At 43.8% G+C, this 11,202-nt stretch overlaps 1 protein-coding gene across 2 annotated transcripts; it reads right to left on the bottom strand.

The window, feature by feature from the left end:
• Nucleotides 1-1,309: 1,309 nt before the first annotated feature.
• MS3_00008307 (uncharacterized protein) lies at nt 1,310-10,808 on the bottom strand. 2 transcript variants are annotated; one of them, XM_051216668.1, is made up of 6 exons: nt 10,233-10,808; nt 9,970-10,201; nt 9,873-9,934; nt 4,752-4,812; nt 4,229-4,622; nt 1,310-4,187 (listed from the first exon to the last, which is right to left on the bottom strand). In XM_051216668.1, the coding sequence occupies exons 2-6, from the start codon at nt 10,050-10,052 to the stop codon at nt 3,921-3,923; spliced, it is 867 nt and encodes a 288-aa protein (XP_051065262.1). In that variant the 5' UTR covers nt 10,053-10,201; nt 10,233-10,808; the 3' UTR covers nt 1,310-3,920. The 2 variants fall into 2 exon arrangements, with proteins under 2 accessions (XP_051065262.1, XP_051065261.1); XM_051216667.1 differs by lacking the exons at nt 4,229-4,622; nt 4,752-4,812 and adding exons at nt 6,979-9,247; nt 9,289-9,682 and having other exon boundaries at nt 1,310-1,918; nt 9,812-10,808.
• Nucleotides 10,809-11,202: the final 394 nt, after the last annotated feature.

The raw sequence follows: 11,202 nt of genomic DNA, 5'->3' as shown, positions 1-11,202 counted from the left end.
ATTAATTTAACTTATTTTAACAAACATTGGTAGGCCCTATGATTGTGAAGAAATAGAGCAAAACACCCTAGGCAGTGAAAATATGATGCTACCTAATATTTCAACAGTATGCCTTGTTATCTGTTCATGTTCTTTGTCGATAGTCAACCGTGTCATGTCGGTTACAAAACCTGTTAGTGTGGAATCAGTGTCACCAGACAAATTTAACCACCATTGTATTTTATCAAAATAACAATCGGATTTGCGATTTTAAAAATACAGAGGTTTAATGTATAATAAGCTTGATACATAATTATGAGAAACGAGCTACAAAGAATTGCCTGAAACTGTTTTCCTAGTATAATCTCATGTTGAGTAAAAAAGCGGTTAATACTGCAAAAAATGGTAACATAGCATACAGATTATTTGGAAATGTGGGGAATTCCAATATTCTCTTAACAAATTACTGAAGTCCTAAGAAAATTAAGGTTTTGAAACCAAAGATGTGAGCAATACGAAAAATACTAGAGATAATAGGAATGTGTATGACAGTGCAGTTGAACAATTTACAAGAATACCAAGAACATATACATTTGACCTACTGCAAATATCTTTCAGTTAGTAGAATGCTGAATGAAGGTGTGTGTTCGGGCACAGAGACGATAATGCAATCGGTGTCACCATCTTGAAACACCGACTTCGGTGGCTTGGACATGTTCTACGAATGTCGTCCCAGGGAATTACACGTAGTGCATTATTTGCCGACTCTGGGACTGGTTGGAAGAAGCGGAGAGGTGGTCAGTGCATGACATGGTGTCGTGGGATGAAAGAACACCGCAAAGGGCTGGCTTGTGTTGGTCCCTAACGACTCCCTGATTGGGGTCCTAGAAATGGTGCGACACAGTGGCTAGAGACGTTATCAGATATGGCTCAGAATAGAAGCCAGTGGCGATCCTGCTGTAACCTTCTTTTACTTTCTTCATAAAAAGTAGTTGCTTCTTCCTTAACTGAGAGATCTCTTCTGAGTCTACGTTTCTGTTTCCCCGATTATTATTATTATTACACTACCTTACACTAATCTGTTCGTTATGGTCCTTTTTTTCTTCTCTTCAAATTCTCATTGTTTTGTGTGACGCATATATATTTGGTGCACCATTTTACCAATTTTCACGTGTTCAAATAAATAAATTATATCTATCTTATTATGAGTAAATGGATAATTCGTCCGGCCACAAATCATACTCACCATCACAACGTATACCATATAAATTTTTCAGACAACATACAATAATATGCGAAAGTAAGATTCATATTCAGAGACATACTTTCATTGGTTACTCTTCTGTAGGCTAAAAAACTAGTTAATGGGACTAAGACTGCATAGAAACTACATAACAGTTAATCTAATAGTTAACACGGTTTACCCTACGGGGTTGAATATATTAAAAAAAAGCTGCCGGTATACTTTTACATACGACCTGTCCACTCACGATACCGTTCCACTAAAATTATAACGCTAATGGAGGATATTCAGGACAAATGAGAAACACCTCTACTGAAATTATGATTTTGTCTATCACAACTCCAATATAACTATCGAGTAGAAAACTTCAAACCAACGAGATTACCTAAGAAGTTTCGTAGTATTCAGTGTCCTAGGTTTATACAAAAGTGCTACGTAGTATTTTACCTATATGTTGATGATTAGATGGTGACGTTGGGAGAATTTATCCAACAATATCTACACTGAAACAGAATAAGATGTGCATTTAACAAACACTAATGTATACACGAAACCCGACGCTTAATGCAAGTACTATGAATTAAAATATTTAGAACGTGAACAAAATGATATAAAGGCGAGTCGATTGCACCTTACATAAACTTAATCGGAAGGAGATATATGGATGGTGGGCGGTTTCCGTCATGGATGAACAACCTTCCCGTTGGGTGTGGATAGGTTCTATGCATTGATTCTACGCTGACTGGCTGAAAAACAGTGCGTATCAGTGTTCCTCAGGACACTCTCAGAGCCAGGAATACTTGTTTTAAACGTAAGTGACTCGTCCAGTATTTTCCATCATCATCAGTCTTCCTACATACCGATAATACCATCACATGGAGAGAGATACTAGGAGAACGAGGTATCGCGGGGCTATAGGAAGACCCAAATTAACTGACGAAATGGCCTGACGCTTAACAAAGCTGAATCATACGGAAGAATACGAGGTGACCTGACCGCAGTCTTTACATCACTTAACGATAACCTCACACCTGATATACCCTCATTTTTTTACCTTCCACAACTGTAGATTTGCCGCACACAGGAGAGGCCATGAACTCAGGACCAAATTCTTTCAGCTGACTACCGACGTTCAAACCGAGCTATCAATGAGTGAAGCATTCCGTATCAACGCGTGCCGACAGCACCTTCCATAAATTTACTCGGAAGGAGACTGCACAAACTGAGAGACCTTGATAGTCACGACTACCACGAGCCTTTCCAAGACAAAACGAATCATTGCGAAATGTAATGACTAATTTGGTAGACTTCTACAACGTGAAAAGTCTCACCGCACACGCATTCGTGAACTTACTTCCCACCTTTCATCATCTCCTTCATGTGATTAGCAATTGCAATCATCTCGTGAATGCAGACTACTTGGTTGGGGTCCGCGCGACTATCGTAACCAATGGTTGGAGACTTTGGGTGACATGGCTCAGAATCCACCACAACCAAGTAGGTGTATACACTTCGTCTTCCCTTAAACCGTGAGATCAAACTTACTTTATATCTTCCTTTCAACGAACTCATTCTTTCTCCCCGTATCATATTTTCATACACAACCCTTTTTTATTTATTACTATAACCGAAGTAACTGCTTATATGAATTTGTTGTTCATGTTGTTGTGTTAATGGGGTACGGTATCTTGGCCGATGCATGCATGTGCCTGGTCCTGCGTTGTGGCCGACTGAATGTGAATCACTGTACAGCTAACGGCCGTCGCAAGCATGAGAAAATTCTGGGCAATGTGGAGAGCATCCCAACAACCTTGCAATCCTGACGCGCACAACGCCCATTCGATGAACATAACAGAGATGGTTGGCCACAATACAGCCACCTCATAGTGCAAAGTCCATACAAGACCGAGCCAGGCGACCATTAGTGTGATTCGTATCTGTCAAGCATGAGTTGCCAGGTTCAACATCCTTGGTCTACTGGAGTACGAGCCCAACACAAGTGCTCACCCCGTTCGAGTCATCCCAACCAAGTTGCCAGCAAACCAGACACGAATCTAACGTTATACAAACCCACACAACCATACCTTAGGATCACACTCGGCTACTAACAGCTATCGTGAAGAGTGAAAGTAGTCCAACACGAACACACTAGCTGGAAACGAGTCGAACCATACCACACCGAACTACTCTTAGTTGTCTCATGCGATGTGAGTATGATGTTTGTACACTAGACCGGCATATATGCCTGGCACTTATCACGAGGCAGGTGAGAACCGCAGACAGACCCCTGTGAGAATGCCGGAGTTAGGAACTATGTGGCTAAAAGCGTTATCCCATGTGCGTCCAAAGCACAAACAGTTCAACATACTCAAACAGGAATCAGTACAAACACACTGTGAAAAGGCTGAAGAAGGTAATCTTATTAATGTTTATTTAGGGCGATTGATCACATCAACCGCAAAACTGTAACATTCTGAAAACACTCATGTACAAAGCTTTGCAATTAGCTCTCAAGCAGCACAGCCAAATCCAGTCCTCGAACTGCTTTTAGGAGAAACTAGATTACAAAGCTGAAGTTTAATAGGGAGGGATGAGTATGGGTAAGTAGAGGCTTGGACTAAAAGCCTTTGAGGAAGTAAAAGTTGACAAGGAAGAATATTATTAATCCAACAGTCTGTTTCCATTTTCCTTTAGGAATTCACTTCAAGGAAGGGAACTCCTGGTCGTTGTAAATTGCTGGAGGTGGAATGTGATCGTTAATAGGCAGAACACGGCCGAAACCACGACCTCGCCCGTCACTCCTCATCTGACCTCTTCCTCGACCCCCACGTTCGCTTCTTGGTCCCGCACCGCGTGTGACACCACGCCCACGATCGAACCCTCTGCCTTCAAATCCTCGCCCACCTCTTCTACGGCTTCCAAAGTTGTCGGCGAAAGAAAAATCAATGTCGATCGACTGATGCTCCTATATCGAATCTAGTGTAAATACATAAAAACGAAACATACCTCAGGCTCGTTTTCCTTCTCCTCCACCTCGTAGATATCCTCGTGGACCTCCTGTATTTTTCTGTGAGCCACCATGTTTGCAAACACATCTTTACCATCATTAGCTTTGCGTAGACCTTTGTTGTTCAGTAAGATGGCTGGTTTGGAAGACTGGCGCATGGCCTTGTATTCTTCCAATGTGTAGCTTTTCGGTTCTTCCTCAACTGGGGTTTCTGTGTTGGCAACCACGCCCTCCTCATTCTCCGCTGTGGCATGCTCTGACTGGTCCTCGACCTCGTTACGATCGTCTGAGAAACGCACAACTTGCTCTGAGTCACCACTCTCAGGCATTGTTTGACCATCAACATCCTGAGCACTCCAATTTCCATCTCTTCGACCATATTGTCTTGGGCCCCTACAGAATAAAAGGCTATTGTTAACGGAGTTATGTAAGCCTAAACATGCATCAGACTGTGTTTCCGCATTGCATAGGACAGGGATAACAGTTCATCATTACAAAATTATTTGGGTAAAAACCACTTACTGACGATCTGGACCATCCTGATTGTCGAAGTCTCGGTTCGAATTGAATGGCATCCCACGACCTCGACCAAACATTGCTCTTCCTCTACCTCTCCCACGTCCTCTAGGCTCGAAACTTGGCCCTCTTGTAAGTAACCACTGAGATCACAACAAGCTTACCTGGTAGCATTCAAATCACTCACTGAATCTTGAGGTGCTTCTGTCGAAGCCATTCGAGACCCTTGTCCTCTGCCTACACGCATCCCTCGAGGTGTTCCTCTACCTGAACCACGACCACGCACAAAGGCACTAATTGATTCATCTGTCCCCTTTGTGGATGTGATTTGTACGTCTTCAGGTGGCACTGGTGGCGGCTCTGTGACGTTGGTGGTTTTCGACACTCGAGAACCAACTTAAATAGCTAATATTACACATTTTCTTACCTTTCGGAGCTGCAGTCTCAACCTTCACCTCACTCTTAGTTGTCGTGTCGACCTTTGCAGGTACCACATGTTGCTGTTGCACATGTGACTTATCCTTTTAGTCTTTTCACTTCGTTTACTCTGCAACTTGGATAGCAGGATATCCGGGTCTTCACTATTCAGAGTGTCGTCCAGGAACAGTGAGAACCTGCTCTTCACTTCCACAGAGTACTGATAGGCGTGGTCAACACCAGCCATAACTAAAAAACACACTGTGAGCGGACAGTCAACATGATCATCGCAGAGGAACGGAAATGGTGTGTCCTCATCCAGCAAAACACAGCGATCACTAGTCAAAGACAATTGAACGGTAAGAGGCGGTCGGTACTATTTGTTGATAGTTCTTATGGTCCTCATTAGCTAAGAAGTGATTTCAGACGAGAAAATTGCGGGATGCACTATCAGAATTCAACAGTCAATGTGCGGTGGCCCACAAGAGTTAGTAGGCACTCGATGCAATGGCCGATTGCATGCTGACTATAATCCCTCAATAATTAATCTATATGTGAGGTCTGTATAGCTTGGTACCGTTTCCTTAAGTGTTTAGGTTGACGTCGTAGGGTACCAGCACTCCCAAGCTGAAAAAGATTTAGGAGGCTGGTACCCTGAGATTTTAAGTCTTACGCTAACTGTGACAAAAAGCCTTTCTAGCAAACCCTACACTGGTAATATTGAAGTGCATTTTTGGCCAGTTCGACGGTAGAACGTTCCACATAGTCTTCAACAGTTTTATTCATCCTCATTTAGGATGCGGAAGCATAGAATTTCCTTCCTCACTCCAAAAGGATAAGGACCCTCTAGAGCGTATCCAATGGCGAGCCACGAAATCAGTTCGGGGACTCAAATTCAAGCCTTATGAAGAGCGTCTTCAATCACTAAACCTCTACTCACTAGAGTATAGGCGTCTTCGAGGTGACCTTCTAATGGCCTACAGTGTCCTTAACACTTCTGGACATCCTCTTAAACACCTACTCAAGTTTAGCTCCAACACAAACTTAAGGGGTAGTGCCCATAAACTAGAGACACAACACAGGAGAATGGACTTTAGACACAAATTCTACTCCTTAAGAGTTTTCAAATGCTGAGCTAGTTCAAGAGACTTCTCAGGAGTACTTTAAAAGGCAACTTGACCTGTTCTTAAGGAATAGGGATAATATCTTACTATGATTTACCAATTTTTCCTCTATTATCGTTAACATGCCTGGGGTCCTGCCTGGAGGTATTGGTGATCCACTGCTACATGACACGGAAGCCCGTTAAGCGAAAGCTTCTTCTATTCCGTCCACAACCATTTGAACCATTTGAACATTCGGTGTGAAACGACCAAAATGAATGACTCATTGTGGTGGCGAACACTAACAAGCTTTTCTCAGTCACTGCTGTCTTGCAGATTATTTTTGTGGTCTTCAGTCACGTGACCGAACCCGTTCGACCACAAAATAATCACCATCATTCCGCAATTGACGTTGTCTCTAAACGAATGAGGATGAAAGAGTGGACCTACAAATATCGAGTTCTGACCATGAAATGGTTTGTTTTTGAGATGACGAACACTCGTTACGTTTGTCTTCAAGATAGACTATTCCCTAGAGCAACGTCTGAATTGGCAAGTTGTGATAGTACTAGTGTGAAATTGCCACATAAGTAATTGGCTGCGACGATAGTATTGGACGAGTGGATACGCCATCACCAAATACTAGATACCAGATTGCTGTATAAATAAGGGGACATATGGGTGGTGGGCGGTTTCCGTCATGGTTGAACAACCTTCCCGTTGGGTGTGGATAGGTTCTATGCATTGATTCTACGCTGACTGGCTGAAAAACAGTGCGTATCAGTGTTCCTCAGGACACTCTCAGAGCCAGGAATACTTGTTTTAAACGTAAGTGACTCGTCCAGTATTTTCCATCATCATCAGTCTTCCTACATACCGATAATACCATCACATGGAGAGAGATACTAGGAGAACGAGGTATCGCGGGGCTATAGGAAGACCCAAATTAACTGACGAAATGGCCTGACGCTTAACAAAGCTGAATCATACGGAAGAATACGAGGTGACCTGACCGCAGTCTTTACATCACTTAACGATAACCTCACACCTGATATACCCTCATTTTTTTACCTTCCACAACTGTAGATTTGCCGCACACAGGAGAGGCCATGAACTCAGGACCAAATTCTTTCAGCTGACTACCGACGTTCAAACCGAGCTATCAATGAGTGAAGCATTCCGTATCAACGCGTGCCGACAGCACCTTCCATAAATTTACTCGGAAGGAGACTGCACAAACTGAGAGACCTTGATAGTCACGACTACCACGAGCCTTTCCAAGACAAAACGAATCATTGCGAAATGTAATGACTAATTTGGTAGACTTCTACAACGTGAAAAGTCTCACCGCACACGCATTCGTGAACTTACTTCCCACCTTTCATCATCTCCTTCATGTGATTAGCAATTGCAATCATCTCGTGAATGCAGACTACTTGGTTGGGGTCCGCGCGACTATCGTAACCAATGGTTGGAGACTTTGGGTGACATGGCTCAGAATCCACCACAACCAAGTAGGTGTATACACTTCGTCTTCCCTTAAACCGTGAGATCAAACTTACTTTATATCTTCCTTTCAACGAACTCATTCTTTCTCCCCGTATCATATTTTCATACACAACCCTTTTTTATTTATTACTATAACCGAAGTAACTGCTTATATGAATTTGTTGTTCATGTTGTTGTGTTAATGGGGTACGGTATCTTGGCCGATGCATGCATGTGCCTGGTCCTGCGTTGTGGCCGACTGAATGTGAATCACTGTACAGCTAACGGCCGTCGCAAGCATGAGAAAATTCTGGGCAATGTGGAGAGCATCCCAACAACCTTGCAATCCTGACGCGCACAACGCCCATTCGATGAACATAACAGAGATGGTTGGCCACAATACAGCCACCTCATAGTGCAAAGTCCATACAAGACCGAGCCAGGCGACCATTAGTGTGATTCGTATCTGTCAAGCATGAGTTGCCAGGTTCAACATCCTTGGTCTACTGGAGTACGAGCCCAACACAAGTGCTCACCCCGTTCGAGTCATCCCAACCAAGTTGCCAGCAAACCAGACACGAATCTAACGTTATACAAACCCACACAACCATACCTTAGGATCACACTCGGCTACTAACAGCTATCGTGAAGAGTGAAAGTAGTCCAACACGAACACACTAGCTGGAAACGAGTCGAACCATACCACACCGAACTACTCTTAGTTGTCTCATGCGATGTGAGTATGATGTTTGTACACTAGACCGGCATATATGCCTGGCACTTATCACGAGGCAGGTGAGAACCGCAGACAGACCCCTGTGAGAATGCCGGAGTTAGGAACTATGTGGCTAAAAGCGTTATCCCATGTGCGTCCAAAGCACAAACAGTTCAACATACTCAAACAGGAATCAGTACAAACACACTGTGAAAAGGCTGAAGAAGGTAATCTTATTAATGTTTATTTAGGGCGATTGATCACATCAACCGCAAAACTGTAACATTCTGAAAACACTCATGTACAAAGCTTTGCAATTAGCTCTCAAGCAGCACAGCCAAATCCAGTCCTCGAACTGCTTTTAGGAGAAACTAGATTACAAAGCTGAAGTTTAATAGGGAGGGATGAGTATGGGTAAGTAGAGGCTTGGACTAAAAGCCTTTGAGGAAGTAAAAGTTGACAAGGAAGAATATTATTAATCCAACAGTCTGTTTCCATTTTCCTTTAGGAATTCACTTCAAGGAAGGGAACTCCTGGTCGTTGTAAATTGCTGGAGGTGGAATGTGATCGTTAATAGGCAGAACACGGCCGAAACCACGACCTCGCCCGTCACTCCTCATCTGACCTCTTCCTCGACCCCCACGTTCGCTTCTTGGTCCCGCACCGCGTGTGACACCACGCCCACGATCGAACCCTCTGCCTTCAAATCCTCGCCCACCTCTTCTACGGCTTCCAAAGTTGTCGGCGAAAGAAAAATCAATGTCGATCGACTGATGCTCCTATATCGAATCTAGTGTAAATACATAAAAACGAAACATACCTCAGGCTCGTTTTCCTTCTCCTCCACCTCGTAGATATCCTCGTGGACCTCCTGTATTTTTCTGTGAGCCACCATGTTTGCAAACACATCTTTACCATCATTAGCTTTGCGTAGACCTTTGTTGTTCAGTAAGATGGCTGGTTTGGAAGACTGGCGCATGGCCTTGTATTCTTCCAATGTGTAGCTTTTCGGTTCTTCCTCAACTGGGGTTTCTGTGTTGGCAACCACGCCCTCCTCATTCTCCGCTGTGGCATGCTCTGACTGGTCCTCGACCTCGTTACGATCGTCTGAGAAACGCACAACTTGCTCTGAGTCACCACTCTCAGGCATTGTTTGACCATCAACATCCTGAGCACTCCAATTTCCATCTCTTCGACCATATTGTCTTGGGCCCCTACAGAATAAAAGGCTATTGTTAACGGAGTTATGTAAGCCTAAACATGCATCAGACTGTGTTTCCGCATTGCATAGGACAGGGATAACAGTTCATCATTACAAAATTATTTGGGTAAAAACCACTTACTGACGATCTGGACCATCCTGATTGTCGAAGTCTCGGTTCGAATTGAATGGCATCCCACGACCTCGACCAAACATTGCTCTTCCTCTACCTCTCCCACGTCCTCTAGGCTCGAAACTTGGCCCTCTTGTAAGTAACCACTGAGATCACAACAAGCTTACCTGGTAGCATTCAAATCACTCACTGAATCTTGAGGTGCTTCTGTCGAAGCCATTCGAGACCCTTGTCCTCTGCCTACACGCATCCCTCGAGGTGTTCCTCTACCTGAACCACGACCACGCACAAAGGCACTAATTGATTCATCTGTCCCCTTTGTGGATGTGATTTGTACGTCTTCAGGTGGCACTGGTGGCGGCTCTGTGACGTTGGTGGTTTTCGACACTCGAGAACCAACTTAAATAGCTAATATTACACATTTTCTTACCTTTCGGAGCTGCAGTCTCAACCTTCACCTCACTCTTAGTTGTCGTGTCGACCTTTGCAGGTACCACATGTTGCTGTTGCACATGTGACTTATCCTTTTAGTCTTTTCACTTCGTTTACTCTGCAACTTGGATAGCAGGATATCCGGGTCTTCACTATTCAGAGTGTCGTCCAGGAACAGTGAGAACCTGCTCTTCACTTCCACAGAGTACTGATAGGCGTGGTCAACACCAGCCATAACTAAAAAACACACTGTGAGCGGACAGTCAACATGATCATCGCAGAGGAACGGAAATGGTGTGTCCTCATCCAGCAAAACACAGCGATCACTAGTCAAAGACAATTGAACGGTAAGAGGCGGTCGGTACTATTTGTTGATAGTTCTTATGGTCCTCATTAGCTAAGAAGTGATTTCAGACGAGAAAATTGCGGGATGCACTATCAGAATTCAACAGTCAATGTGCGGTGGCCCACAAGAGTTAGTAGGCACTCGATGCAATGGCCGATTGCATGCTGACTATAATCCCTCAATAATTAATCTATATGTGAGGTCTGTATAGCTTGGTACCGTTTCCTTAAGTGTTTAGGTTGACGTCGTAGGGTACCAGCACTCCCAAGCTGAAAAAGATTTAGGAGGCTGGTACCCTGAGATTTTAAGTCTTACGCTAACTGTGACAAAAAGCCTTTCTAGCAAACCCTACACTGGTAATATTGAAGTGCATTTTTGGCCAGTTCGACGGTAGAACGTTCCACATAGTCTTCAACAGTTTTATTCATCCTCATTTAGGATGCGGAAGCATAAATTTCCTTCCTCACTCCAAAAGGATAAGGACCCTCTAGAGCGTATCCAATGGCGAGCCACGAAATCAGTTCGGGGACTCAAATTCAAGCCTTATGAAGAGCGTCTTCAATCACTAAACCTCTACTCACTAGAGTATAGGCGTCTTCGAGGTGACCTTCTAATGGCCTAC

Source organism: Schistosoma haematobium, chromosome 6, assembly GCF_000699445.3.
Source record: "Schistosoma haematobium chromosome 6, whole genome shotgun sequence".
NCBI lineage: Eukaryota > Metazoa > Platyhelminthes > Trematoda > Strigeidida > Schistosomatidae > Schistosoma > Schistosoma haematobium.
This window is presented reverse-complemented; position numbering and strand designations above follow the sequence as displayed.

Coding starts and splice junctions, on each gene's coding strand:
- MS3_00008307 (XM_051216668.1), bottom strand. CDS start 10,052: ATGCGTGTAGGCAGAGGACAAGGGTCTCGAATGGCTTCGACAGAAGCA. Junction 4,813..9,872: donor AAGAGCAATGTTTGGTCGAG/GTCGTGGGATGC, acceptor TGTTTGGTCGAG/GTCGTGGGATGCCATTCAAT. Junction 4,188..4,228: donor AGAAGGAAAACGAGCCTGAG/GTATGTTTCGTT, acceptor GATTCGATATAG/GAGCATCAGTCGATCGACAT.